Genomic DNA, 25,137 nt, shown 5'->3' with positions numbered 1-25,137 from the left:
CTTTGAGACCCAGGGCAAAAAAGTTATGTGCACCCCTGATGATAGGTGACCTTTAAATCAGGGGCCTGTGCCAGTTCACTTAACTTAAGTATGATTAAACTATTTAAACTCATCTTATATTGCCTGTATATAAGTATGAATGGGATGCCCTTGTGTCTTGAAGCATGGAGGCTAGCACTACTTATCACCACCATCATTTCTTCCCCATGCATTAACAAGCGTCTCTCAGTTGCTCAGCTCGAGGAAGGAGTTGGCAGCGGCTCCGTTCTGTTTCCTGGCAGAGCCTTTAAGCTCAGCGTATTCCACCAGAGATGGACAGGAATATCAATTGTCGTCTATTGGTTTATTCCCGGCCGTAGGGACACTCGATGCAGGGTGTCAGAGGGTCATGTAAACACTTCAACCCGTAGAAGAAATTCATTAGAGTGGCTGACAGACAGCTTTTTCTGTGAATGCTAACTGAATGTCTGATTTGCTGTCAATGTCACGCATTCAGATTTTTTGGGAACTTTTCCTAATTTATTCTGGGGTTTCTTCCTTGTACACTGCAAGGGTCTAAGGACAGAGAGCGCCTTATGTTGTACACACTCAGGGTAAAAGTATTAAAAGTTAATAATTCAATTTAGCGAAAAGTATTAAACGGCATTTCCAAAGGTATTACATTTTGTAGCTTGTTTTCAATAAGTATATAAATGGTCCAAAGAGGTTGTATTCTACAGTGTGCCTGAATGTAATCATTGCGTAGGTGTGCAGTGTGATTCTGTGTAGTTTATTGATGGCATCCCGTTGGGTTTGACGTCATCTGAACAGGACATCGCGCGCTCACTGCTTGATAGCGCGCGAAGGTCCGTTTACGCCGGTTGTTAAACAACATCGTTATGGGGAAATGCAAGTCTGCGTCCAAATGGTTAGAAGATAAGGAGGAAGGACAATCAATACTGTATATAGTCAATGTGAGGTAAAATGTGTCGCCAAGGTAACCGGTTAAAACTCTAAGTGGCGATGAGGTCTTAAAATGTATGGAGAGGGTCTTAAAAAAGGTCTTACATCTGACTTCAGGATTCCTGCATATACCCTGCTATTATATTTTGTGAACATTAAACAATGATGCATTCTACCCTACCAATTCCCTACGGCATGCTTGGATGGGCTCCAAGCTCGCACTTAAAAAAGGAAACAAATAAATCAAGACAAAGTCATTTATATCCTCCTCCTCTTCCACAGATACGTACCCGTATGTGTCGTCGCTGGTCTGCGCCTTCTTCATGTGTCTGACTCCTCTGTGGATGGTCATCTCCTCCAAACACCCGGCCAGCCGCACCCTGCTGTACTCCGGATGGGAGCCAGTCATCACTGCCATGGTCATTAGCAGGTGTGTGTGTGTGTGTAGTGTGTGTGTGTGTGTGTAGTCAGTGTGTAGTGTGTGTGTAGTGTGTGTGTAGTGTGTGTGTGTGTGTGTGTGTGTGTGTGTAGTGTGTGTGTGTGTGTGTGTGTGTGTGTGTGTGTGTGTGTGTGTGTGTGTAGTGTGTGTGTGTGTGTGTGTGTGTGTGTGTGTGTGTGTGTGTGTGTGTGTGTGTGTGTGTGTGTGTGTGTGGTGTGTGTGTGTGTGTGTGTGTGTGTGTGTGTGTGTGTGTGTGTGTGTGTGTGTGTGTGTGTGTGTGTGTGTGTGTGTGTGTGTGTGTGTGATGTGTGTGTGTGTGTGTGTGTGTGTGTGTGTGTGTGTGTGTGTGTGTGTGTGTGTGTGGTGTGTGTGTGTGTGTGTGTGTGTGTGTGTGTGTGTGTGTGTGTGTGTGGTCTTCAAAGGGGAAAGAACAGCTATTCTGCAGCTCCAAGTGTCTGGTTTGCTTGATGACTCATCCCCAAAACAAATTGCAGCACCCTCGGAAAGCCTTCAGCCTGGCAGACAGTACGAAGGGATTGTTTGCTTCTGAACACTCAAGTGTGGATGATGCCACCTTTCTCCATCTTTTATAGAGAAGTGACCATTAGAACCTCTCTGAAGTGTGTGCATAGCTTACAAGAGGCAACCTTTGTGTTATTCTCTGTCAAAGCGTCTGAGTTTTTTTGAAAAGCGCTATATAAGTATCATTATTATTATTAAAGGTAGGGTAGGTAAGTTTGAGAAACCAGCTCGAGTGCGCTAGAATTTGAAAATACACGGCCGGAAAAAATCTGCCACTTCCTTACAGAGCCCCTCCTCCAACACACACGAACGCGCACATGACCAATGAGGGCACGAGATCAGTTTGTGCCCCGATGGAAGGCTGACAGGCAGGTAGGCCGTCCAGTTACTTTAGCCGGCTCAGATGATTGGTCGTGCTTTTTACAGCGCCACGGCTTCCACAGATGAAATTCTTTTTATGGATTTTTTGTCAAAGCACTTCAGATATTCATTGCTATCGGGATGTTAAGAGTATTCCATGGAATATAACAAGTGTATCTCAAGCCGGTTTCTCAAACTTACCTCCCCCACCTTTAAGTACAACAATAGAGATATGTTCTGTGGACGACATAAGCTTAAATCAATTGAAACTCAAGAGCTTCAGCTTAATTATTTGTAGATTTGGTTTTTGACCAGGAATCCATCGTGACAAACGTTTTCAACACAGAGACTTCAGGCGAATCTTTAATAAAAAAAAAAAGTCCCTCATGCTCCATCACATAAAAAAACACTAAGACAAACATGAACAAACAAAAATAAATACAAAATAAATAAGTAGATTAATAAATAAATAATACTTGATATTTATACATTTACTGTTTATCTTAAAGGTGGGGTATGTAATTCACTTCAGAAACACTTTTTGTTATATTCCATGGAATGCTCTCAACATCCCGATAGCAATGAATATCTTAAATCCATACAAAAAGTCATCAGTGGAAGCCGTGGCGCTGTAAAAAGCTCGACCAATCTTCTGAGCCGGCCCGGCTAAAGTAACTGGATGGCCTACCTGCCTGTCAGCCTTCCATCTGGGCACAAACTTATCTCGTGCCCTCATTGGTCATGTTCGTGTGTGTTGGAGGAGGGGCTCTGTAAGGAAGTCTGAAGGAAGAGGCAGATTTTTTTCGGCTGTGTATTTTCAAATTCTAGCGCACTCGAGCTGGTTTCTCCATTCTTACCTACCCCACCTTTAATGTTATTATATTTTATGATATTTGTAATTCATGTGTGTTCACTTTCTGCTGCTGTGACGAAGCAATTTTCCAATTTGGGATGAATAAAGCAAATATAATCTTATTTAGTCTAAAAACATTGTAAATGAATGAACAAACAATTAGACAAATTGCAGTTCTTCCCTCAGCATCTGTGCCACACTGCTACAGCTTGTTCATCTGAGCAATGGCTGTTGTTTTCAAACCGCTTTAATGATTGTCACCAGCTAATGATTTAATTCTGTTGTGTTCTGCAGCATCGGAGGGCTGATCCTGGACAAAACGGTGTCCGACCCAAATCTGGCTGGCATCGTGGTTTACACCCCGGTTATCAACGGTGAGTCACAAAACCTTTGCTGCTTTTCCTCTGCTGTGATTGGCTTAAAGGTTACCTATTATGCAAAGTCCACTTCTTCATGTCTCTTCTACACCAACATGTGTCCCCTCTTCTTCATGTCTCTTCTTCATCAACATGTGTCCCCTCTTCTTCATGTCTCTTCTACATCAACATGTGTCCCCTCTTCTTCATGTCTCTTCTACATCAACATGTGTCCCCTCTTCTCCATGTCTCCTCTACATCAACATGTGTCCCCTCTTCTTCATGTCTCTTCTACATCAACATGTGTCCCCTCTTCTCCATGTCTCCTCTACATCAACATGTGTCCCCTCTTCTTCATGTCTCTTCTACATCAACATGTGTCCCCTCTTCTTCATGTCTCTTCTACATCAACATGTGTCCCCTCTTCTTCATGTCTCTTCTACATCAACATGTGTCCCCTCTTCTCCATGTCTCTTCTACATCAACATGTGTCCCCTCTTCTTCATGTCTCTTCTACATCAACATGTGTCCCCTCTTCTTCATGTCTCTTCTACATCAACATGTGTCCCCTCTTCTTCATGTCTCTTCTACATCAAGCATGTGTCCCCCTCTTCCTTCATGTCTCTTCTACATCAACATGTGTCCCCTCTTCTTCATGTCTCTTCTACATCAACATGTGTCCCCTCTTCTTCATGTCTCTTCTACATCAAGCATGTGTCCCCTCTTCTTCAAGTCTCTTCTACATCAGCATGTGTCCCCTCTTCCTTCATGTCTCTTCTACATCAACATGTGTCCCCTCTTCCTCATGTCCTCTTCTACATCAACATGTGTCCCCTCTTCTTCATGTCTCTTCTACAGTCAACATGTGTTCCCCTCTTCTTCATGTCTCTTCTACATCAACATGTGTCCCCCTCTTCTTCATGGTCTCTTCTATATCAACATGTGTCCCCTCTTCTTCATGTCTCTTTTACTATCAACATGTGTCCCCTCTTCTTCATGTCTCTTCTACATCAAGTATGTGTCCCCTCTTCTTCATGTCTCTTCTACATCAGGATGTGTCCCCTCTCTCATGTTCCTTTCATGTCTCTTCTACATCAAAGTGTCTTCATGTCTCTTCTACATCAACATGTGTCCCCTCTACTTCATGTCTCTTCTACATCACATGTGTCCCCTCTTCTTCATGTCTCTTCTACATCAACATGTGTCCCTCTTCTTCATGGTCTCTTCTTCATCAACATGTGTCCCTCTTCTCATGTCTCTTCTCATCAACATGTGTCCCCTCTGTGGAAAAGAGACTCTGAAAGTTTCAGGAACAAAGATTCTCTCTCTTTTTGATCCATTTCTATAAAAACCAGTCTGAAAATGAGCTGATCAGATTTTGGCCACTTGATGATGTCATAACGATTGGCTTGTGTAACCATTAGCCAATCAGCAACCAAGGTAACCCCCCCCCCCTTATCACCCTGAATCTCCTCTAGAGCACCATTGAGTTCTTTGTAACCAAATGTCTCTCAGAGGGGCGTGGGGAGGGGCTCCTTATTTTCATCTAAAGTAACAGACTGAGAATCAGCACTTTGGAAACAGGGCTGAAACAGAGGGGATTATGGGTAATGCTGCTATGATCTGTTTGGTGTTCAGCCAATCAGAGACAGGTTCTGTATATATCTGAGACCTGTTATATATTGATGAAAAACAGTATAAATAGGGGACCTTTTAAGGTGTCTCTTGCTCACCCCCGGGGCACCAACAGACAAAGAGAATCCGGACCATAGGATTGATTAAAATAGCTTCCTAAATCCACGGGGGAAGTAGAATAAGAGATATACATATGTAATGAAACCTCTAAGCTTATGTAGCTATGTGGCTCTAATCCAACACCCTGTACTTCCCCTCTGTGTGAGAGCAGGACACAGATTGTGTTCAGTGATCCACGTACCCACCATTTACCCTACAGGATTGGGGTTGAACGTGTGTGTAACTTAAGTGAACTTAGCCTTTAATTTAGAAATTCCTCGCCCTCCATACCATACCTGAGTACATGCATGTTCCACAACCTAAAGCAACTTGCTCTCACAATGACAGATTACAACAAAGCGTCACTCAGAACAGGGTACAAAAGACCTGGAATTACCCTGGTTGATTTTCTTTGAGAATTTCAACTTTGTTTGAAATGATTTGGAATGTTTTTATTATTGAAAGTCAATCTTGTTGCCATAATGGCGACACTAAGGGTTTATCCAGTGGTGGAAAGTTCATTTATTCAAGTACAATGTTGTGGTTTGTGTATTTTACATTTCATGCTACATTAACCGCTACATTTTGGAGGCAAATATTGTACTTTTTACTCGACTACATTTATCTGTGTAGCTTTAGTTAGTAGTTACTTTGCAGGTTCATATCATGTTTATCTATATATCAATAGATACCTGGCAGTGTAAACTCATTAAGGTGAGCTCCATCTTTACTAGCTGCAAAATTACAATTATTTAAATTAATATATCACAATTATAATCCCGTGGTATCACATATTTTTCAGAAAGTTGCCATTCTGCATTTCAGTGTTGGTAATTGAAGTATATTTGGGTGCTAACACTTTCTTACTTTTGGTTAAGTAGGATCTGAGTACTCCACTCCACCTCTGGGTGTGGCTGTAGGGATGGGGATTGTTCTCTTGGTCCAACACTGTCAATTAAATCAGATTATTTTTCTAGCCAATTATTGGAAAGATTGCCATGACTTTACTTACAGACGTCCATGATTGCTAGTCCTAAAGATTTAAATGGTTTCTTGACTTGATCTCTATCTAGCACCACCATAAATGGACTTAATCAATTATTGGATGTATGACCATGCCATTTAGGTCAGACATCCATAACATGGGTTTAACAGAAAATTGCAAAAGCTTTGATCCCCTGACCTTTCCTTAAGCACCATCATCATGTCTGAGTTTTAAATTGTCCATACTTGTTTATGTCTACATACAGTACCTTATACACATGAACATGTTTACCACAAGCAGCCACAAGGGGGCGTAGTGCAGCCTGAGTAAACCCTCACATGTCTGCAGACTCTGAACTTGGTTAAATGAAGGGTTTAGGAATGAGCTCCACCAGTTTAGAATAATTTGAGCAAAGCTATTTGCAATTCTATTTCTTGCCTTCTTCCACCCCGAGTAAACCTCGAGACCATCTGTCTAAGTGTGTGGAGGAGGGAAATGAGCGGCACTGAAATAGTAGCACTCTCTCCTCCCTCAGCCTGAACACTGGATGCACATAAGACAACATGCCTGACACGTGTCTACAGATGCTCAATTAAAGCAGGTGGTGACATCCTGCATAATCCAACATAACTTACTTAAAACTAGGGATGTAACGATACCAAAAACTCACGGTACGATATATATATTTTTTCCTTTATTAAATAATAAACCTGATTTATACAGCATTTTAGTAGGATAGTAGTATTTTAAAGTGTCAACAATTTAATAATCAGACCCTGCAATAGAGTAAATCAAGTTTCACTTTAGTTTTTCAAGTAACTCAACTCTAACTCACTCACTCACTCACTCACTCACTCACTCACTCACTCACTCACTCACTCACTCACTCACTCACTCACTCAGCGTCAGACAGGTTATCTTTGAGGAATATGAGCATGTCCACATTTCCAGGTAGAAGCTGGGATGTTTGGGCGTTTACAATATCCCCTGCTGTGGAAAAAACTCTCTTGCTTGGTACTGACGTTGCTGGGACAGAGAGATATGCTTTGGCCATGGGTGACAGCAGTGGGTCAAACTGTGCATTGTCTCTCCACCACTTCAACAACAATACAGTTTTTGCCAAGAAGGTGAGGCTTATTGACAGAGATATAAATATACTGTTGGTACTTGTCAATGTCTCTAGGTGTGTACATGTAGCCCTGTAAATACGATGTCCTTTTGTAGAAGAGACATGAAGAAGAGGGGACACATGTTGATGTAGAAGAGACATGAAGAAGAGGGGACACATGTTGATGTAGAGGAGACATGAAGAAGAGGGGACACATGTTGATGTAGAAGAGACATGAAGAAGAGGGGACACATGTTGATGTAAGAAGAGACATGAAGAAGAGGGGACACATGTTGATGTAGAAGAGACATGAAGAAGAGGGGACACATGTTGATGTAGAAGAGACATGAAGAAGAGGGGACACATGTTGATGTAGAAGAGACATGAAGAAGAGGGGACACATGTTGATGTAGAAGAGACATGAAGAAGAGGGGACACATGTTGATGTAGAAGAGACATGAAGAAGAGGGGACACATGTTGATGTAGAAGAGACATGAAGAAGAGGGGACACATGTTGATGTAGAAGAGACATGAAGAAGAGGGGACACATGTTGATGTAGAAGAGACATGAAGAAGAGGGGACACATGTTGATGTAGAAGAGACATGAAGAAGAGGGGACACATGTTGATGTAAAGAGACATGAAGAAGAGGGGACACATGTTGATGTAAAGAGACATGAAGAAGAGGGGACACATGTTGATGTAGAAGAGACATGAAGAAGAGGGGACACATGTTGATGTAGAAGAGACATGAAGAAGAGGGGACACATGATAGAAGAGGTTCTATCTGTTGTTTTATGTTCATGTTGTAACCTACTTGCTGCCATGTTGGACAGGTCTCCCTTGAAAAAGAGATTGATGATCTCAATGGGACCATCTGGTTAAATAAAGGTTTTTAAAAATATATATATAAAAATAAAATAAATAAATGAAACGTTTCTTTTTTAAATCGCGGTAGATTTTGTCAGTCTCACGACGGTATTGAGACATCTATTTACCGCGATATTCGATATATCGTTACATCCCTACTTAAAACACATCATTATGAACACCAGTTTTGTTTGTGAGCAAATCTGCAAACAGTGGTTCGTGTCTGCTCTGAAAAAGCAGTTTTTTCCAGCATTTCCATGGCTGCTGAGACTCATGGGAAGTTACGATTTAATTTCCCAGGAATAAATATAGAACTTTAAGCATACCTGTGTTGTTAAATAAGAGACTCATTCATTAAAGTTAACATTTAACGCAAACTTAGATCAGAAATGTTACTTCAATCTGTTTCTAGAAGTGGAAATATACAGAATAGTTGACTATCAAAACCATTAGGTGGCATTATTTTATAGTAATCATTCAGCTGTGGTTTTAGCGCAGTGCTGTAATGAATCCTTTGCAATGCCTCCCACAAACCCAGCTAAAAGCACCCTCATTGTTCCTGCAGTCAAACAGTATCTCAATCTCAGATGTATGGAGAGAAGTGAATTCAGAATTGGAGACAGAGCCCCCCATTCATTCATTTTGAAGTCGCTCCCTGGCCATGAAGCCAAAATGACTCGACTTACCATGATCATCGGGTTATCTTCACATCTATGGCGCCCCAGTATACGTCTACAGAAACATCTTTTTGGCGGACCCAGAAGTTCTAGTTACATTGTTGGCTATTATGGAAATAAAGGATTTGAATTGAAGAAGACATACTTTATTAATCCCCAAGGAAAAATTAAGAGTTTAGTGTCTCTCTACTTTAAAGAGTCCTCTCCTGCTGATGTTCAGGTGTATATCAGTATGTAGTGTCTCTACTTTAAAGAGTCCTCTCCTGCTGATGTTCAGGTGTATATCAGTATGTAGTGTCTCTGCTTTAAAGAGTCCTCTCCTGCTGATGTTCAGGTGTATATCAGTATGTAGTGTCTCTACTTTAAAGAGTCCTCTCCTGCTGATGTTCAGGTGTATATCAGTATGTAGTGTCTCTACTTTAAAGAGTCCTCTCCTGCTGATGTTCAGCTGTATATCAGTATGTAGTGTCTCTACTTTAAAGAGTCCTCTCCTGCTGATGTTCAGGTGTATATCAGTATGTAGTGTCTCTACTTTAAAGAGTGCTCTCCTGCTGATGTTCAGGTGTATATCAGTATGTAATGTCTCTACTTTAAAGAGTCCTCTCCTGCTGATGTTCAGGTGTATATCAGTATGTAGTGTCTCTACTTTAAAGAGTCCTCTCCTGCTGATGTTCAGGTGTATATCAGTATGTAGTGTCTCTACTTTAAAGAGTCCTCTCCTGCTGATGTTCAGGTGTATATCAGTATGTAGTGTCTCTACTTTAAAGAGTCCTCTCCTGCTGATGTTCAGGTGTATATCAGTATGTAGTGTCTCTACTTTAAAGAGTCCTCTCCTGCTGATGTTCAGGGCGTATATCAGTATGTAGTGCCTCTACTTTAAAGAGTCCTCTCCTGCTGATGTTTAGGTGTATATCAGTATGTAGTGTCTCTACTTTAAAGAGTCCTCTCCTGCTGATGTTCAGGCGTATATCAGTATGTAGTGTCTCTACTTTAAAGAGTCCTCTCCTGATGATGTTCAGGTGTATATCAGTATGTAGTGTCTCTACTTTAAAGAGTCCTCTCCTGCTGATGTTCAGGTGTATATCAGTATGTAGTGTCTCTACTTTAAAGAGTGCTCTCCTGCTGATGTTCAGGTGTATATCAGTATGTAGTGTCTCTACTTTAAAGAGTCCTCTCCTGCTGATGTTCAGGTGTATATCAGTATGTAGTGTCTCTACTTTAAAGAGTGCTCTCCTGCTGATGTTCAGGTGTATATCAGTATGTAGTGTCTCTACTTTAAAGAGTCTTCTCCAGCTGTTGTTCAGGTGTATATCAGTATGTAGTGTCTCTACTTTAAAGAGTCCTCTCCTGCTGATGTTCAGGTGTATATCAGTATGTAGTGTCTCTACTTTAAAGAGTCCTCTCCTGCTGATGTTCAGATGTATATCAGTATGTAGTGTCTCTACTTTAAAGAGTCCTCTCCTGCTGATGTTCAGGTGTATATCAGTATGTAGTGTCTCTACTTTAAAGAGTCCTCTCCTGCTGATGTTCAGGTGTATATCAGTATGTAGTGTCTCTACTTTAAAGAGTCCTCTCCTGCTGATGTTCAGCTGTATATCAGTATGTAGTGTCTCTACTTTAAAGAGTCCTCTCCTGCTGATGTTCAGGTGTATATCAGTATGTAGTGTCTCTACTTTAAAGAGTGCTCTCCTGCTGATGTTCAGGTGTATATCAGTATGTAATGTCTCTACTTTAAAGAGTCCTCTCCTGCTGATGTTCAGGTGTATATCAGTATGTAGTGTCTCTACTTTAAAGAGTCCTCTCCTGCTGATGTTCAGGTGTATATCAGTATGTAGTGTCTCTACTTTAAAGAGTCCTCTCCTGCTGATGTTCAGGTGTATATCAGTATGTAGTGTCTCTACTTTAAAGAGTCCTCTCCTGCTGATGTTCAGGTGTATATCAGTATGTAGTGTCTCTACTTTAAAGAGTCCTCTCCTGCTGATGTTCAGGCGTATATCAGTATGTAGTGCCTCTACTTTAAAGAGTCCTCTCCTGCTGATGTTTAGGTGTATATCAGTATGTAGTGTCTCTACTTTAAAGAGTCCTCTCCTGCTGATGTTCAGGCGTATATCAGTATGTAGTGTCTCTACTTTAAAGAGTCCTCTCCTGATGATGTTCAGGTGTATATCAGTATGTAGTGTCTCTACTTTAAAGAGTCCTCTCCTGCTGATGTTCAGGTGTATATCAGTATGTAGTGTCTCTACTTTAAAGAGTGCTCTCCTGCTGATGTTCAGGTGTATATCAGTATGTAGTGTCTCTACTTTAAAGAGTCCTCTCCTGCTGATGTTCAGGTGTATATCAGTATGTAGTGTCTCTACTTTAAAGAGTGCTCTCCTGCTGATGTTCAGGTGTATATCAGTATGTAGTGTCTCTACTTTAAAGAGTCTTCTCCTGCTGATGTTCAGGTGTATATCAGTATGTAGTGTCTCTACTTTAAAGAGTCCTCTCCTGCTGATGTTCAGGTGTATATCAGTATGTAGTGTCTCTACTTTAAAGAGTCCTCTCCTGCTGATGTTCAGGTGTATATCAGTATGTAGTGTCTCTACTTTAAAGAGTCCTCTCCTGCTGATGTTCAGATGTATATCAGTATGTAGTGTCTCTACTTTAAAGAGTCCTCTCCTGCTGATGTTCAGGTGTATATCAGTATGTAGTGTCTCTACTTTAAAGAGTCCTCTCCTGCTGATGTGCAGGTGTATATCAGTATGTAGTGTCTCTACTTTAAAGAGTCCTCTCCTGCTGATGTTCAGGTGTATATCAGTATGTAGTGTCTCTACTTTAAAGAGTCCTCTCCTGCCGATGTTCAGGTGTATATCAGTATGTAGTGTCTCTACTTTAAAGAGTGCTCTCCTGCTGATGTTCAGGTGTATATCAGTATGTAGTGTCTCTACTTTAAAGAGTCCTCTCCTGCTGATGTTCAGGTGTATATCAGTATGTAGTGTCTCTACTTTAAAGAGTCCTCTCCTGCTGATGTTCAGGTGTATATCAGGATGTAGTGTCTCTACTTTAAAGAGTCCTCTCCTGCTGATGTTCAGGTGTATATCAGTATGTAGTGTCTCTACTTTAAAGAGTCCTCTCCTGCTGATGTTCAGATGTATATCAGTATGTAGTGTCTCTACTTTAAAGAGTCCTCTCCTGCTGATGTTCAGGTGTATATCAGTATGTTGTGTCTCTACTTTAAAGAGTCCTCTCCTGCTGATGTTCAGGTGTATATCAGTATGTAGTGTCTCTACTTTAAAGAGTCCTCTCCTGCTGATGTTCAGGTGTATATCAGTATGTAGTGTCTCTACTTTAAAGAGTCCTCTCCTGCTGATGTTCAGGTGTATATCAGTATGTACTGTCTCTACTTTAAAGAGTCCTCTCCTGCTGATGTTCAGATGTATATCAGTATGTAGTGTCTCTACTTTAAAGAGTCCTCTCCTGCTGATGTTCAGGTGTATATCAGTATGTTGTGTCTCTACTTTAAAGAGTCCTCTCCTGCTGATGTTCAGGTGTATATCAGTATGTAGTGTCTCTACTTTAAAGAGTCCTCTCCTGCTGATGTTCAGGTGTATATCAGTATGTAGTGTCTCTACTTTAAAGAGTCCTCTCCTGCTGATGTTCAGGTGTATATCAGTATGTACTGTCTCTACTTTAAAGAGTCCTCTCCTGCTGATGTTCAGGTGTATATCAGTATGTAGTGTCTCTACTTTAAAGAGTGCTCTCCTGCTGATGTTCAGGTGTATATCAGTATGTAGTGTCTCTACTTTAAAGAGTCCTCTCCTGCTGATGTTCAGGTGTATATCAGTATGTAGTGTCTCTACTTTAAAGAGTGCTCTCCTGCTGATGTTCAGGTGTATATCAGTATGTAGTGTCTCTACTTTAAAGAGTCCTCTCCTGCTGATGTTCAGGTGTATATCAGTATGTAGTGTCTCTACTTTAAAGAGTCCTCTCCTGCTGATGTTCAGGTGTATATCAGTATGTAGTGTCTCTACTTTAAAGAGTCCTCTCCTGCTGATGTTCAGGTGTATATCAGTATGTAGTGTCTCTACTTTAAAGAGTCCTCTCCTGCTGATGTTCAGATGTATATCAGTATGTAGTGTCTCTACTTTAAAGAGTCCTCTCCTGCTGATGTTCAGGTGTATATCAGTATGTAGTGTCTCTACTTTAAAGAGTCCTCTCCTGCTGATGTGCAGGTGTATATCAGTATGTAGTGTCTCTACTTTAAAGAGTCCTCTCCTGCTGATGTTCAGGTGTATATCAGTATGTAGTGTCTCTACTTTAAAGAGTCCTCTCCTGCTGATGTTCAGGTGTATATCAGTATGTAGTGTCTCTACTTTAAAGAGTGCTCTCCTGCTGATGTTCAGGTGTATATCAGTATGTAGTGTCTCTACTTTAAAGAGTCCTCTCCTGCTGATGTTCAGGTGTATATCAGTATGTAGTGTCTCTACTTTAAAGAGTCCTCTCCTGCTGATGTTCAGGTGTATATCAGTATGTAGTGTCTCTACTTTAAAGAGTCCTCTCCTGCTGATGTTCAGATGTATATCAGTATGTAGTGTCTCTACTTTAAAGAGTCCTCTCCTGCTGATGTTCAGGTGTATATCAGTATGTTGTGTCTCTACTTTAAAGAGTCCTCTCCTGCTGATGTTCAGGTGTATATCAGTATGTAGTGTCTCTACTTTAAAGAGTCCTCTCCTGCTGATGTTCAGGTGTTTATCAGTATGTAGTGTCTCAACTTTAAAGAGTCCTCTCCCGCTGATGTTCAGGTGTATATCAGTATGTAGTGTCTCTACTTTAAAGAGTCCTCTCCTGCTGATGTTCAGGTGTATATCAGTATGTAATGTCTCTACTTTAAAGAGTCCTCTCCTGCTGATGTTCAGGTGTATATCAGTATGTACTGTCTCTACTTTAAAGAGTCCTCTCCTGCTGATGTTCAGGTGTATATCAGTATGTACTGTCTCTACTTTAAAGAGTCCTCTCCTGCTGATGTTCAGGTGTATATCAGTATGTTGTGTCTCTACTTTAAAGAGTCCTCTCCTGCTGATGTTCAGGTGTATATCAGTATGTAGTGTCTCTACTTTAAAGAGTCCTCTCCTGCTGATGTTCAGGTGTATATCAGTATGTAGTGTCTCTACTTTAAAGAGTCCTCTCCTGCTGATGTTCAGGTGTATATCAGTATGTACTGTCTCTACTTTAAAGAGTCCTCTCCTGCTGATGTTCAGGTGTATATCAGTATGTAGTGTCTCTACTTTAAAGAGTCCTCTCCTGCTGATGTTCAGGTGTATATCAGTTTGTAGTGTCTCTCCTTTAAAGAGTCCTCTCCTGCTGATGTTCAGGTGTATATCAGTATGTAGTGTCTCTACTTTAAAGAGTCCTCTCCTGCTGATGTTCAGGTGTATATCAGTATGTAGTGTCTCTACTTTAAAGAGTCCTCTCCTGCTGATGTTCAGGTGTATATCAGTATGTAGTGTCTCTACTGTCTCCATGCTTTAATGTTCAAAAAGCTCTTTATTTCTCTCATACTGTCTGTGCTGCAGCACCTCTTTTCACCCTCTGTCTGAAACCAGAGCCCAGTCTGCTCTGATTGGTTAGCTGGCCGGCTTTGTTGGGATTGGTCAAACGCTTAGAGATGTCCCATCCTTTAGCCTAACACTTACAATGTGTTGGAGCGCTAGCCAATAGAATCGCGAGTGTTACATAGAGATGTCACTATGGTCAGGAAGTGACAAAGGAGTCCAATTTTCTTTCTGGAATTTACCAAAGACTACTGAAATACAATCTTGGTGAATGCCTTAGTATAAAATACCTAAAAGCTTTCTTAATGACAATCCGTCTTAGCGATAGTTTTATTTGGACGCACAAACTGTTAAACTGTGAAGATACAGATAAACTCTGCCTGTTGTTCATCTTGTTTATCCCTCTCAGTTTTGCAATTAATGCAGTCTAGGAGTCTTCGCGCTGAGCTCTAAGTGTGCATACACAAGATGGATGGCATGCCATAGACTAGAGCTTATTAGTGTTGCTGTGCAGCTCCCAGGTGTAACTGAGCAGACGCTTCTTTCTCCTCTCACAGTCAACAGTCCCTCGATAACTGAAGCTTACTAAGTAGCGGCTCCAAAGCTCATTAGCATAAATAAGTTACTTAATGAGACTGATTTAGGCAGTCAGCCACAGTCCGTCTGTTCCTACTTCATAAAACTGGTCCTCTTCCATTTCCCTTTATTTTGTCCGCTTCTATCCTACGCCGCTAACTGGCTCAGACACGGTTGCCAAGGCGCTGGCACCGACACGACAAGAGATAAGCTTTCAATTAAAAGGCATTAATGAGAGACACTTAACGAGATGCAGGACGATTCTCTAATTGTTTTTTTCCGTGGAGAGAAAAGCACAGAACCTGTGTCGGGGTGAGGGTGTTCTATTTGATGTGTCAAAGAAACCCCAGGTCTGAGCAAACTGTCCCTGATTGATATCTTACATTGAAACCGAGAGGTCTACTTGTGACATTTAGCTAATTAAAATGCACTGTTGTAATATAATCCAAATGAATGAAATGAGATGAGCAAGCGGTGGGGAAGAGATGTGTATGGAAGAATATTCTGCTGTGATCCAGGTATTGAAGAATTGTCAATTTCCTCTTGTACTTGTTTTCATTGAATTACAGTCTTTTCCTTATATATTATATAACACGTGAAATGGGGCAGATGTTCTCCTTATTTCCTACTTTGATCTGACTTTCTGTACCTGCATTTATGATAATATGTTATGCATCTTGTTCTGCAGTTTTCTCCCCGACAGCACGGCCAAGTCTTTAATCTCTGCTTGTCATCTCGCCATATTTTCCACTCCTTCTGTTGTTTGTTAGCGATAAGGTGTCTGGCTGCTTTACATCTCGCTCCCTCCAATATCAGTCTGTCTTTCCCACCTCTGTCCTTGTTTCTCCCTTTATTATATTTGATCTCTTATTGTGTTTTCACATCACATCCTGGTGTTGGAGCGGTTTAAAGGTCCCCTAGTATACTGTTTTTCATCAATATATTATAGCTCTCAGATATATACAGAACCTGTCTCTGAAGTGTTTGGCTCCAAATACCAAACAGATCATTGCAGCATCCCATAATCCCCTCTGTTTCGGGGGGCGGGGGGCGGGGGTTACCTTGGTTTGTGATTGGCAAATGGTTACACAATCGTTATGACATCATAAAGTGGCCAAAATCTGATCAGCTCATTTTCAGACAGGTTTTTATAGAAATGGATCAAAAAGAGAGAGAATCTTTTTTCCTGAAACTTTCAGAGTCTCTTTCCACAGAGGGGACACATGTTGATGTAGAAGAGACATGAAGAAGAGGGGACACATGTTGATGTAGAAGAGACATGAAGAAGAGGGGACACATGTTGATGTAGAAGAGACATGAAGAAGAGGGGACACATGTTGATGTAGAAGAGACATGGAGAAGAGGGGACACATGTTGATGTAGCAGAGACATGAAGAAGAGGGGACACATGTTGATGTAGAAGAGACATGAAGAAGAGGGGACACATGTTGATGTAGAAGAGACATGAAGAAGAGGGGACACATGTTGATGTAGAAGAGACATGAAGAAGAGGGGACACATGATGATGTAGAAGAGACATGAAGAAGTGTATATTGCATTATAGGTGACCTTTAAATGAACTAAATGAAATTTAAACCTGGCGACAGGAGATGAGTTGTGATAAGAAAGCAGACAGTTCCTGTGTCTCCCCCCTCGAGGCATAGCGCCCCTCCAGAGAAGCACCACTGACCCCCCCCCTGCACTCCGGACCTCCTCATCCTCATTCCTCTTGTCAGATCCAGTGACCTGAATAATCCAGATTGCTCCCAGACATCCTCCGGTTTACCTCGGCGCCCTGCTGAGGAAGTAACAACACCCTCCACCCCTTTACACCCCCAAACGTCCCACAAGCCATCAAGGACAAATAGCCAGAAAAGTCAAAATAACCAAGTACCAAATCATTCTAATTGAAAACCATGTTAATGAAACTACGTCACATTCAAACCCCTGATTTCCAATGTTTTGGGTCTGGATTTGCTTTAGCCTTGCATTAAAAGGTGTTGTGTGTATATATATATATAAAGTGCCTTGCCTTTCATGCAATAAAGAGATTTCAGACAGCTGAGCTAAAGCTAATTGCTAGTTCCTAACGAAAGCATTACCGTATTTCGGATAAACAGCCTCCACTGTGAGGACGTGATGAGGCTGCTATTTAATTACTCGTTGATGCCACTTTGAATTGAGTTCAATTAACAAACTATTAAACAGATAACTAGAAGTGGTATTACAAGAACAGCTAGTCCGTTAGCATGCTAATTTCTTATCTCTGTTGCATAAGACATCTTCAACACAGCAACGTCTTCAGGTTGTGTTTATGATGTTATCTCCTTTTTTAATTTTCATACACTTACATTTAAGCAAATATTACACATTGGGCCTTGAAAGAATGTTAATTTAATTGTACAAAAATACTAATCTCCCAGATGAATCACTTAAAACTCTAGATTTTCCACCAGGATTGACTTTTTTTAGGGTGACAGAAATTCAAAACTTCATTAATACACTCTAAGGGTCTCTAAAATAATAGCATGACACACGTTATAGCCCACAAATAAGTACAAATAAAGATATTGGATATAGAGAGATATGTAAAAAACCTTGTGGATCTATTTCTTGTGTTTTTTCACCATAAACGGAGCAAGGCTAGTTGTTTCCCAGTGCCTTTAACTTCCTTAATCCGTATTTAACTCGTAGACATCTCAATCTGTGTTGAACTTTCCCTTTTGAAAGAGCCACATTGAATCAGTGGCATATTCAGATAGTGAGGGCAGGAGTGTGAAGCAGGCGGACAGACGGGGCGCAGTGAGCGTCAATTTAATGTGAAGTTAAATCTGTTTGCAGGCCCTGTGGCAGTGCTGGTTACGCACCAATAAAATATCACCAGGTGGACAGAGAGCCACAATGGATTGAAATAAGTGGCCGTCACCCTGAGGTGGTGGCTGTGTCTAATTTAATATACTCGCACCACAGTAGCCGGCCTGGTTTAGGGGGACAAAGTCTGTGTGGTTTATAATACACGGCCACTTCAGTGACTGGAAGAAACCGTCAACACAAGATCTGTTTCTAGGGGTGGGGGAAATAATCGATACAGCATAGTATCGCGACTTTGCGTGGCGATATTGTATCGATACAAGGACGCCAAGTATTGATATTATTCAATTATATAACTATTCATATTGAAAATTAGCTTATTGGCAAAGCTACCATCAAATTCTGAGCGAGCTAATAAAATAACTCAATCAATCACCTACTTCGTCAAAGTCAACTTTATTGTCGATCTCAAAATATGTTTGTACACACAGAAAGATCAAAATACTGTTTCCCACAGTCCGGAGGTATACAAAAACACACATTAAAATACAAGCACAAGAACACTCAATAATTACAAAAACACCCACAAAATAACCGTTTACTTCAAGTAAGCAGGATATATATATAAAAAAGCATGATGTGCAAATGAGAGTGAAAAAATGTCCATAGCAGCGTAAAAGTGACTGGTGCTGGATTTTTTGTATTTGTCATGTGCGTCGATACAGCGTTGTGGAAAACGCAGGCTTTTGTCACATGTTAAAGACACTGGAACCCAATATATCATCGCAATAGTATCGTATGGTGGGGAGCCTGGTGATTCCCACCCTTACTGTTTACCCACTACACGGGAACCATTTGTATTATACATTATCTTTTTCACAAGACATTCTCTGCTTTCTTCTGCTCCGCTGTGTGGCCGCCTGTCAGAGCGTTTGTAGTTGATATGTGTCCTTCCTGCAGGGCTCAGTAACCACACTGTGGCTCACGGGATGAGGAAGTCATTCAATGTGTTGCTTGTTAAAGTGAAGGTGTGATAGCCGCTGTATGTGAATATAAAACGGCCCCATTTTCTTTTTTTTTGTCACTACAGATGGCTTACCACATTTTTATGACTATTTATATGCTACAGCAATGGTTCCTATAGGTTTTAACTGGTTGAAGCCAGTTTTTAAACCAATTTGAGAGGTCAAGATTCATCGATGATAGGAAGGTGTTGCATTTTTCAAATGATCTAACATGGTATTCATTATTCAAACCCTTAAACTAAATTATTGTTTGCATTTCAGAGCCCATGCACAGAGTTGTCGTAGTTCTGTTATAGCTGGTGAAAAACGTCTTGGGTTTCTTGCATTTTCTTCGATTTATCGATAACATTAAGCAAGTTGAAAAACGGTTTGAACATCTTCATCAAACTGACACTTTTAGCCAGGTTTCAACCCAAATATCACTAAATTGTTCATCAAATCTTCAAAGAAAAAGCAAGTAAATGTGTGCTACCATTCCCTTCCATCCCCTAATGTTATGTGAATACTGGGAATTTGTTAAACTTCTGCATTTGTTCGTGTCTAAATGGTTTTTCTCAACTGTCAAAACTCTTGCAAGACTCTTGCAAGTCTTCAGGGAGCCAATTTTGCAAGAGTTTCCCCCAAAAAGTTTTACAAACACAGAGTTAAAATCGAGACACGATCCTGCTTCTGCTGCGATCACATCTCAAAATGTCCACTGTGAAAAGACCCAATTAAATACTCAATTTCATGCAGTCTCCTCAATGGAATATTAATGTGTGACTAAAGCAACACACCAACATCCTCTATGTGTGTATGTTACGGAGAGAAAATGGCAGATATAATCAGCCTCAGTGTGTTGGTTGTTGGCCTTTCTCTATCCCCCCTGGAGAAGGGGTACTAAATGCCGTAACTGACCTCTCTCCTCATTAAACGCTCTGCTGCGCTCTCATCCTGACCTCTCATCCTGACCTCTCATCCTGACCTCTCATCCTGACCTCTCATCCTGACCTCTCATCCTGACCTCTCATCCTGACCTCTCATCGCCTCTCCTCTCCTGCAGGAATCGGGGGGAACCTGGTAGCGATCCAGGCCAGCAGGTTCTCCACTCACCTGCACTTCCACTGTGCTCCTGGAGAGGTTCCTGAAGAGGCCAAGGGCTGCTACTACCCCTGCCGCACCTTCTGGGGAAAAGGTCAGTACCGTGTAGTGCTGCACGATTAATCGAAAAAAGATCGTGATCTCGATTCAGACACCTATGCGATCTCATTTCTAAATTACGGCGATCCTATGACGTCGTGCTGATTTATTATTTTTTTATTTTATTATTTTGCTTCTGAATAATACCAACTTGCAATGTCAATCATACTTAAACGATGTAAAGCAAATATACTCTATACATTTAACATTAAAGTACCATGATCGCATGCAAATGGTAGTGTCTGTCTGTCTCTCCTCCTCTCATGCAGTGTTCACGCTGCAGCCACTAGTGTTGCCAGTTTTTGCGAAAGGAATAAGCAACCAGGTCTATGAAAACAAGCGCAAAAGAACATGAGCACTTTAAACCTATATATGTCGGGTCGGCTATTTGAAAATCTACAAGCTCACAACCATTATTACTTACTACCAAGCAACTTTACAGAAAAATAAGCCCAATGTGGTTTATAATAAGTATACCTGGCAACACTCACTGACTGCAGCACGTGAGGGCAGGAGCCGGCAGTATGTTTACAGAAGCGTTAGCATTAGCACTGATTAGCAAACAGTGACGAGAGCGACTAGTAGTACAAGAAATGAGTGACACATAAATGAGTGACGAGGAGGTCGAGGACAATGACAACAACACCGATGAAAATCCCGGTGGCGACTCTGGCAAGAGTGAGAGGGAAGTTGTGCTTGTGCCGAAAAAAGTAGATGGACTGTGCTAGTAGCTAGGCAGCTAGGCTTTATTTACATTTATTCTGAAGCTGTAACTTTATGTTCTGCTCCGTTTTTATATTCAGTACTGACTGCAGTATTTAAGTTAATCCTTTTGATTCAGTGACATTACTACTCAGTGGAGTCTAGCACTTTGTTTAAGTTTATGTTTTTTTCAGTACAAGAACCTTTAAGTGCAGTAGTTGAACTGGGTGCTAGCCGGCTAGGCTTTTTTAAAATATTATTATTCTAAAGCTGTGACTGTTTTGTTTTTATATTCAGCACTGTGGTGAGGTATTTTGAGTAACTTAAGTGCATTCCTCCCTGTAACAAACAGGTTGGTGTTGTTGTACAGTAGTTGGGTGTCCTGTCACTGTGGACAGGTGCTACTGCAAAGTTTACATTTTGTTATTATAAAGCTGCAAAAATTCTATTTTTTATGTTCAGCACTCAGGCAGCAGCAATATCTTTATTTTAGTTACTGTATGTTTTGTTACCAGAGAGACTTGAGTTTAAGTCAAGCACTTTGTTTAAAGCCACAGTAGTTGGCTGTCAAATTCATTTTAGTTACTCTATGTTTTTGCTACAAGAAACTGAGACTTGGATTTAAGTCAAGCACTTTGATGTTGATGGTGTCTGTTTAAAGCCACAATAGTTGGCTCCAGGTGCCACATTTTGAATGTAGTAATGTTTGTTCAGTATTCAGCAACTACAGACTAAAGACAAAGTTATGTTTTTGTTACAAGAGAGACAAATGTTGTCTGTTTAAATTCATTGTACTCACGTGACGTCTAAGAGTAAGAGTGCAATAAATATTTTCATTGAAGCGATGAGAATCGTGTGAGAATCGTGATTCACATTTGAGCAAGAATCGTTCAGCACTAGTACCGTGCACACAATATACTGAGCTTTTCATTAAAGCCCTCGTCACACTGTCCCGAAATTGACACCCGATGGACACACGATAAAGGAAATGTTCAAATTCGGCTGTGATCGTAGCAACATCGGGCCATTCGTGAGGGCATCTTAAGCCATCGTATGACCGCCGGTGGAGTTTCTCAGGCTCCGGCAGCAACTTCGTGAGCGGCAACTTCGTAAGGCACTCGTGAGGGCATCTTGTCAAATCGTGTCATCTTCGTGTTATCATCGGTGCATTCACCCTCACTCTGATCGGGGCGAATGCCCGATGGCACCGATGAGAACAAGATGCCCTAACGATGGCCTTACGAAGGGCACAATTGACACACGAATTCAACACGAAAATGAACCTTCGCAAGGTCCTTCGGCTATTTTCTGGCATGCCAAAGATTTTGCCACCGCTCACGAAGTTGCTGCCGGAGCCTGAGAAACTCCACCAGCGGTCATACGAAGGCTTAAGATGCCCTCACGAATGGCCCGATGTTGCTACGATCACAGCCGAATTTGAACATTTCCTTTATCGTGTGTCCATCGGGTTGTTTTATTGCACAACAAAATCATGTAAATATATTATGTAAATAACCCAATTTGTGTTCTGTGAAACTAAAAAGGATATAATATATTATTTTGAAGGACAGTTGACAGGAAGTTGTTGTTGTTATGGAAACAACATTACGGAGAAAACGTAATATTTTCTACATATAACGACGGATAAAGTAAAGAACAAAGTCTGAAGATATCAGTACAGTATCATAGTACTGTAACATAATTATTTGTGTTACTTTCATTGCAGATGTAAATGTAAATGTAATGTAAATGTTGCCTTCGTGTGTGTGGTTCGGGGCCATCTTCGTGCGAAATTCACAATTCCATATTCGTGTGTCCATCGGGTGTCAATTTCGGGACAGTGTGACAGGGGCTTAAAGCACACGTTGGTTAGGCATAACAGTATAACTCCACTATGATAGATGTGAGGTCCTTACAGTATATACATTTGTAATACTGATCAGCTGATTGCTAATGATTAACCTTCACACATAGGATCATAAGTGCATTCAAATTCTGTGTACAAGAGTGTTACAAGAACATTTTGGAAACCTCTCCATAACTCTAGTTCTGTTTCTGCCATCATGTTTGCTTCCTGGATGGTTACCCACATTTATTTAATATTTATTTATCACATTTTTTCATTTGTTTTTCTTTATGTTTTCCCATTCATCGTCCTTATTCTTGTACAGGTGTATTTTTTTTTTATGGCACTCCTATGACGTCTGGATTTCAATTTCTGAATTGAAAACGCTGTCAGGAATTTAATAAGTCTTTACATTGTTAAAGAATTAAGATCTTGAAATCTTAAATTGTGAAGTCAGTTCACAGTCTGAAAAATCCTTCTTCTTACTTTCTGTTATTTTCATACTTGGAAACAAACAGAAACAAGTCCGAATATAATAAATTGAATCCAGTAATCAGTAAAGAACGTTGTTAAAAACGAGTGTTGTAATTGAGGTAAACACGATAATTACGAGGTAATTGATTAACCTTTTTATTTTCCCAGGAGCCAATCACCGCTCTGCTCAGGTGCTGCTCCTATTGGTGGTCCCGGGTCACCTGATCTTCCTCTACACCATCCACCTGATGAAGAGCGGACACACCACGCTGACGCCCATCTTCATGTCCGTCTACCTGGCTGCTGCTCTGCTGCAGGTGAGCACGTCACGAGTATACCTGAGCTTTAATATGTGAGCGGCAGCTGGTTAGATATTCTAAAAATAGTCTGCTTTACATTTCCTGGTCATTATTCCACATTGAAGTATTGAAGCTCTATGTCACAGTCTATCTTCTGTCCATATAACATTTTTGGTATTTGACATTTATGCTGCTTTAAAGAGGGTTTTCAACTTCATGATGATTGTCACTCCAAAGAAAAATACATTAGGGAAAAAGCAGACCCCTCCACTTTTGTTAAAGCTGCACACATCAATAATTTAATGTAGTATTGCAGTGATTCTCAAACGTTTTTCAATAAAAAAATGCAGCCATGTACCCCCTGATCAGCGCAAAAACAATTTGTTAGGGAAGAAATGCCTATATAAAGAGGTACGGTGCTGCACCATCTGTGTCTGATTTATTAAAACAACAACATTGTAACTGAGAAACACTTAAATGCTACATTTCAAATGTTTAGAATCCATCACTAAATTCATGGCAAACCAATTTTAACATCAATAACACTAAGGCGACATTAGTTGCATTGAACTGATCTTTTTAATAAGTTGTACAATGTAGTGAAACATGGGCTTGAGCTTCACTGAGGACCTTTGTCATTCTGACAGGAAGGCCACTGCAGTTATTACACTTCGCGTTTTGAAACATGTGAAACTCTGTTCATATAAAACCCACTCTGCTCAAACTCCCTTACTTTTCCTGAAATTGGTATTTTTTTCTCATTAACATAAAATAAATCTCACGTACCCCCTGCAGTACTCCAACGTACCCCTAGGGGTCCGCATCCCCCATTTGAGAACCGCTGTAATAATGAACTCACAGAGAATGATTCCACGACTCTACAAGAGATATTTGAGTGTATTTTAACTTATTGTTTTATTTTTCTGGTTTGCAAACGTTGTGTTATTCCAGTAATATTATTATTATTATTTTGTTTTACTTGCTTGTAAGCGCTTTGAGCACCAGGAAAAGCGCTTTATAAATGAGATTAGAATCTTTAATGACCACACAGCCAGGCTGGTGGAATTCGTGTTCAGTGCAGAGTAGTACAGCTTGTTCCATACAATAAACAGACAATACAAAGTACAACACACAGCACAGGGCAAAGACATATAACATAAAGTTCAAGGTGTGGTGGATTGTTATTGTTCATTGGGGTTATTTAGAGTCCATTTAGTGTCCGTATTGCAAAGGGGAAAAAGCTGTTTTTGAAGCGGGCGGTTTTGGCGGACAGTGACCTGTAGCGCCCCCCTGAGGGCAGAAGTTGGAAGACATGGTGACCTGGGTGGGAGGGGTCAGACATGATTTTCTTTGCCCTTGTGACAGTTCGTTGGTGGTGAAGTGATTCGAGTGATTGAAATAATGTAATGTATGTAATAAATGTAATGTATTATTATTATTACGGCTCTCGTGATGGAGGGGCAACAAAAACATTTCAAATGATCGTCATTCTGAAATGTTGTGTTTTCAGCTCTGTTGAACCCAAGTGGCTAAAAACATGTTAATGCAGCTTTAAGTAGTTCATGTCTTAATTATTGTATATACAGATATCCACGTTATTTGAGTTACTGTCTGAAGACTTTCAGCTAGTACATCTTTTGAATGTTTGTTATTATGTGTACTAGATTTTCCTCATCAACTCATATCTAATATTAATAATGCTGCTTTTTCAGCCAAGACACACACATCAGGATTTCCTGCATTTATTATAACATGTTACATCTTAATTGGCTGGTGAGGCTATGCTCATGAGATGTTTCTGAATAAATCAGAGCTAGTGTGACACAGACTGTCCCTGATATCACAGC

The 25,137-nt window shown here is 40.7% G+C and overlaps 1 protein-coding gene across 1 annotated transcript in view; it reads left to right on the top strand.

Annotated features, from left to right (window-relative positions):
* slc41a2b (solute carrier family 41 member 2b) overlaps nucleotides 1-25,137 on the top strand; it is a 57,782-nt gene that overhangs the window by 16,727 nt on the left and 15,918 nt on the right. The window contains exons 7-10 of the mRNA XM_034198602.1: nucleotides 1,225-1,372; nucleotides 3,411-3,490; nucleotides 19,833-19,964; nucleotides 23,160-23,308. Of these exons, the coding sequence (XP_034054493.1) occupies nucleotides 1,225-1,372; nucleotides 3,411-3,490; nucleotides 19,833-19,964; nucleotides 23,160-23,308 (509 nt within the window). The remainder of the gene's footprint in view (nucleotides 1-1,224; nucleotides 1,373-3,410; nucleotides 3,491-19,832; nucleotides 19,965-23,159; nucleotides 23,309-25,137) is intronic.

This window comes from Gymnodraco acuticeps, unplaced genomic scaffold (genome assembly GCF_902827175.1).
Source record: "Gymnodraco acuticeps unplaced genomic scaffold, fGymAcu1.1, whole genome shotgun sequence".
Taxonomy (NCBI): domain Eukaryota; kingdom Metazoa; phylum Chordata; class Actinopteri; order Perciformes; family Bathydraconidae; genus Gymnodraco; species Gymnodraco acuticeps.
Note: the sequence above shows the minus strand (reverse complement) of the source record. Positions and strands in the feature narration are given on the sequence as shown.